Here is a 6,000-nt window from a genome sequence, read left to right on the forward strand (position 1 = left end):
GTGCTGGTATTACAGGTGTGTAACACCAGGCTGGCCCCGGTGGAGCTCCCTCAAAGACAAGCTAGGAAGAGTTTCAGTTCCCCAGGGCTTGTGTGGAACCTTCTACACACTTGGGAGAATATTTGCTGAATTGCTGAGTCTGGGCCAGAACGTAAGATAGATGGACCTCCAAGACAATGTTCAGTTTTTTGGTTTTTTTTTTTTTGTGTGTGTGTGTGTGTGTGTTTTGTTTTCATTAAGTAAAGCTTGAAGGAAGAGACAGGGCTATGCTGGGTTGTTTAGTCTGAAATTGTTAGGAACCCCAGAAAGTACTCTGCAAACAGGCCTTGGGCTTATTATCTGGGATAAAAGGATCCCAGAAGTGGTGTGGTCTTCCCCCTGATACAGAATGTCCTCTGGGAGCCTAGGAATACCAGAGAACAGTTAGGGACTTTCTCCTAAATCTAGCAACTGAACTATAAAAATTAGAGGAACTGTCACTGACAAGACAGAAAATGCTACTAAGTTCTTTGTGACAAGCGAAGTTCTACTTGACTGAGCATCTTAATTGGGGACCCCAGTGTTGCATTATTTAAATCTATTATCATTGATTTTCACAACCCTTTTCTTCTTAGATTCATAAAATTTTAAAAGCAGGTAGAAGAGGATTTAAAGTGACCACAATTCAGCTTTCTCATTTCACACTTAAGGAAAAAGAAGCCTAGAGAGGTTGACTGTTAAGTAAGGAGACACACAGGAAGGACCAGGCAGAGTCAGGAGGTATCAGAGTCAGCCTTTGAGGTCGTTGATCAGACAGCTCCGTGTTTCTCTGCTGCTGTGTGTGCACAGGCCTGTGTGGTCTGTGTGCTTCTTTGTGGTCTGTAGACCCAATGCTCATAGCTCAGATACCTCACAGATGGAGGAGGGTTTCTGAGGCTCCTGTGGGTGTGTGTTTCTGTGTCCCCGTGTGTGTGTGTGTGTGTGTGTGTGTGTGTGTATGTATGTCTTTGTGTGTATGTGTCTGTGTGTATGTGTGTGTGTGTGTCTGTGTGTGTCTCTGTGCTCATACATGCTGTACATGTAGAGGTCAGAGGATTACCTCTAGGAGTCATTCATTTCTTATACCATGCAGATCCTAAGGACTGAATATAAGTCATCAGCCTTGAAGTGCCTTTAACTGCTGAGCCATCTTGCTGGACCCTTTAATTATGTTTTCAAATGCTTCTTTTTGCTGAGATGTCCCATGGATGCCTTGGAATGTTCCAGGAGAGGCTTTTGACTGATGAAAATTTACAGCACCTTTTCATAATAGTTGGGATTGTCTGTGCCATGTACGCACACGATTTATTCACCACAAGCTTTGTATTGCTAACCTTTTACATTTGTCATGGTTTCGTTGGAATTAGCTGGCCTTCCAAATACTGGCTCTGTTTCCACTTTAGATTCTGATAACCCTTCCTTTATAACTTGCTGTCTTTAAATAGCATAGCATGGCTCTCTTTATCCACAAAACATCACTATGCTAGGTGCCAAGAGTGAAGCACCCTGCATACAGTTAACATTCTCTGAATTTTGGTTGGATGAATGGTCTTCTGTCCAGACAAGTCTGAACATTATATTCTTTCTATTTTTAACCGTGGCTGATGAAAAAATTTTGCAGTTTACAGGGACATATTAGCTATATATATATATATATATTTTCCTTCCTTTTCAGCGTGAATGGAGTCTTAACACAACACATTCAAATGCACACCAAAAGGCTGAGAGAGGTTTGGGAAATTGAATGTGGGGTTATTGTTTGTGTCCACAAAACAAAGTCCTAAATCACATTTAACATAATTGGTGGTTTTAAATTGGACCGCTTTAGCAAGGAGAGTGAAATAATCTCTCATCCTGTCAAAGAGGCGATACCTTTAGACCAGTGCTTAATTGCATTGGCAGAGTAAGTTTGGGGAGGCGGCAGTAATTCTGGCCACATTATTCTTGGTTTGTGGCTAAATTGAGATCATCATTTTCTCTTGGTTTCAGTAACTTTCTTTATTGCTCTTCAGGCTAATCAGATCACTGTAGTGAGAGTAGGCTTAGCGGTAGCTCGAGGGTGGACAAGGGGAAAGGGTTAGGTCTCTGCTAGCTGCCCTTCACTTCGGTCTGCGGGGGAGTGGGTGACTCTGGGTAAAGTTTGATGACTTTCTCAGTAATTGTTTATATAAAGTAAACACCCTTATTTATACAAAAATATGTATACCTAAAATATATAACTTGCAGCCACCCTGCAAGTTAGGCTCTCAATCATTTGTATTATTATCCACCAGCCATTCTGGGATTCTTCCCAGCTGCCTAGACTATTTCATAAAACATTGGTCCCTTCACCTCCACTCACTTTGGGAACGGATGCAAGGCCCAATCATGGGACCACTGCCACCTGTTCATGGCTCTAGCATCCTCCACTCTTTATCTTTCATGTCCCTCCTTTCGATGAAAGCATTTCCTTTTCATTGTCCCAAGCAGGCCCTCTCAAAGAACTTAGGCTGTTGATATCTGTGCTATATTTCAGTGTTGAAAGTGGGGACTCAGTGAACATGAACGCTGTCTTCTTCTTTGCTTTGTCTCTCCTGGGAGCTACCAAGTGCTGTTCTTGGCATGGCTGTTTGGATCCATGTCTCAGATGCTTGGAGTTTTCATCCAGCTGTGCAAGGGTCCTGAGCATAAACACTCCTGGTTCTGAGCTTCGACTTCACCCAGAGACAGGAAGGCTGGCCAGCAAGGTGACTCTCCCAGCCTTTTAGGGGCAGAAGGAGAGGAGGGAGCTGGCGGACTGGGAAGTGGATGTGCTGATGTGAGATGCGGACTGCTTGCCCGTGCTGGGTTGAAGGCTGTATTTGTATTTTCAATGACCTGGAAAGTTTGGATCTTATAGTTTCCACAAACCGTAGACAAGCTCCATGTATTTGCTTATAGAAAATTAAATAGCAAGTAGGACAGATAAATGTCAATATGTTGAAAAGGTGCTCTCTCTTTCTGTCTCCCTCTCTCTCTCTGGCACACATGCATTCTACCAACTTAGAGTGGAACATCTGTCCCTCAATGCTATTGGATGTTGGTTAGAGGAGCTCTGGCTAACAAAGTCCAGAGATTCCTAAGTTCCTTGTATAAAAGGGCACAGTATATGCACATAACCTATGCCCATTCTTCATGTCCTTTCAATCACGGCTAGATTATGTACAGTATATAATAGCTTGCAGATGCTCATTAAACTGTACTGGTTAGGAAGTAATGACAAGAAAAGCCAGCAGTATGAGGTCAGTACAGTTGTAGCATTTTCTTTAAATGTTTTTGATCTTTGGTTGACTGAATCCGGGACGTGATTCAATAATAAATAAAGCCGGCATATATATGAATTAGATGGTTGCCTTGGAGTGCTGTGCCACTTCCATTTGAAGGGGGGGGGGGAAGAGGGCTGCTAGTATTCTGTGTACCCTGAGTTCACACTCAACATTTTTGTTCCAAAGTAGCAGATACTGAGGGTTGGTTCTACTTTGGAGGCTTTTGATTTGTATTCACATGTGTGGATACAATAGGTGAGTACTAGAGGTAAGGAGACTGTCCTAGGCCCCTTGTGGTTCTCTTCAACTGTGATCCACGCACTACAGTTCATAGTACATACGACTGTTGGCTCTTTGGATTTCTGCATAAGAATGTATGGATCAGTTGCTAATGTGTGTGTTGATCAAAGCATATTACTCCAAAGGAAAAAATGAGAAAGGCGGGACACTGGGTTTTGTGCTGCTCCAGCTTGAGCTTCATCTGTGGTGGAGTTCAGTGTTAACAAGGGCAGCTCTTCAGATACGGGACGACTTAAGAGGTGTGAATGTACCCCAGTCCACTGCGGATAGCTGTCCTCTGTTGGAGGTTCAAGGCAGCAAAGGAAGAGTACAACTGTAGCTGTTACACTCATGGCAAGGAAGTGGGTGCTATTCCCTGAGAGGCTGCTGGTGCTGTGGGGTTCCTGTCCTCCCGTCATGCCTGTTTTCATCCTCTCTGAATGCCACATCAGTCATTTGATCTAATCACATAAAAGGGAACATTTCAGCTTCTACCTGGTCATGAATTATTGCCCTCGGAAGTAAGTAAACCCACAGAATGTCAGTCAGCCCTGGATGTGGCTAGCACCAGAGCTTGACCTCATTCACCTTCGGTAGGGGAATGTACGGGGAACGTATGGCTAGCATCTTTTGAATTCACATGCAGCATCTCCATTCCCATAGCTGTGCCCCCAAACGTAGCAGAACTGAAGAACTTGGAGGTGCTTAACTTCTTCAATAACCAGATCGAGGAACTGCCCACCCAGATCAGCAGCCTTCAGAAACTCAAACACCTGAACCTTGGGTGAGTATTGGACGAGCTTGAGGAAATAACCGCCAGGCAATGAGCTTAAAGCCAGCACAGGGTGTGGGCAAGCAAGGGAAAGCATTTGTGTGATTACCACACATGAGACATGGATTTCTAATTCCTTTTTATATTTCAGGTTTAAGAAAAGGCTTATTGTTTTCATATTTTCTTTCAGTGTCCTCCATTAGTGCATATGTAATTGAGAGCTAATTGAGAAGCTAATTGCTGGCACAATAAGAAATTTTTTCAAATTATTTTTCAAAATAAGGATATTTTGTTTCCAATAAAATTTTATTTCTGTTATGTTGGCCAAGGAAGGACTGACTTGCATAGTGTTAATTGTTCAGATAAGCTGGACTTAAAGTTGGACTGTTTTCTCTGTGTATTACGTAGTAATATTTAGAAAACCAGCTTCCTTCCATGCAGCGGCCCATCATGTTTTACTGTGATTTCTTGGCATGCTTCTGTGTTGTGAGGGTGAGGGACCCCACAGTGAAGAGAGGAGAGTTTGTTCAGTAGAGGTTATAGAACCTGGCGTGAGTGAATGATAACAGTACCTTGTATCTGTATATTGCTTGGCAGTTCTCAGAGTTCTTGTGCCAGCACTTGATCCTTCCCACGTTTGTGAGGTGGAGAGGGTGGAATCAGTGCTTTCTTTTCACAGAGAGACAGCCAAGCTCTTCCCGTGAGCTTGATCCTGATTTGCTCCCCATTACCCCAGACTTCCATGGCCGAGTGAGGTGGAGACCCGTATTGATTAGGGTCCATCAGACCCAAGGATGACAAGTGGAACTTTGGCTTTGGAATTCCATCTCCACTGCCCTAGCTGTTAGCTGAAACTGTCCATTCATTTTTCTGTCTCTAGGCAAAGAGACCTATTCATTAAGTTGTGGACATTGGGTGCTGGAGAAGGATGCTGGGTATTTTTCAATCTCATAGGGAGTTTATGAAATCGTTGTTAGTCTCTTCTTTCCATGAACGGTTTGGTTAGAAATTGGTGTTTTGAAGGTCAGTTTGGATAGGAGACCAGCTTTATAAGATCTATGAGCATGTGTTTGCTAACATGTGAGAGGAAGAGAAGTGAAAGAGAGAACAACATCATCTCAGATAACAAAGCTTTCCCTTGCTAGTGCTCACCCTGGACCCTCATCAGCAGAACAGCAAAGAAAGCTTTCTGCACTTAGTTCTTGAGTTTAAAGGTGATTAAGTTTAAAGGAGATAGCTCAGTGGGTAAGAGTGCCTGCTTTGGAACCAGGAGGGACTGAGTTCAAACCCCCAGCACTGATATCAAAGCCAGGAATTGACTTCTTTTCCTGTAATCTTGGCACTGGTGTGTGAAGATAGATACAAGCAGGTCCTGGGAGTTTGCTGTCTACACAGCTTAGCCCAAAGGGCAAGCATTAGGAGCAGTTCGAGAACGTGTCTAAAAAATAAGGTGTAGACTGATTAAGACTCTTTGTCCTTCTCTGGCCTGCACAGGGCCACATATCGGTACATTCATCACACACACGCACACACCTTAAGTCATATGGTAAATTAGTGTACAAAATGCTAAAAATAGGCATAGATTGTTACTGTCAATTACAATATATATGTTTGTATATAAAGTATATTATAAGGATATTAACACAT

General features: G+C 43.0%; 1 protein-coding gene across 1 annotated transcript in view; it reads left to right on the top strand.

The window, feature by feature from the left end:
• The window catches only part of Rsu1 (Ras suppressor protein 1), a 171,268-nt gene that overhangs the window by 39,894 nt on the left and 125,374 nt on the right, over positions 1 to 6,000 (top strand). Inside the window, exon 4 of the mRNA XM_055593690.1 lies at positions 4,245 to 4,365. Within this exon, the coding sequence (XP_055449665.1) occupies positions 4,245 to 4,365 (121 nt within the window). The remainder of the gene's footprint in view (positions 1 to 4,244; positions 4,366 to 6,000) is intronic.

Source organism: Psammomys obesus, unplaced genomic scaffold (genome assembly GCF_907164565.1).
Source record: "Psammomys obesus unplaced genomic scaffold, mPsaObe1.curated_primary_1811, whole genome shotgun sequence".
In the NCBI taxonomy this organism is placed as follows: Eukaryota; Metazoa; Chordata; class Mammalia; order Rodentia; family Muridae; genus Psammomys; species Psammomys obesus.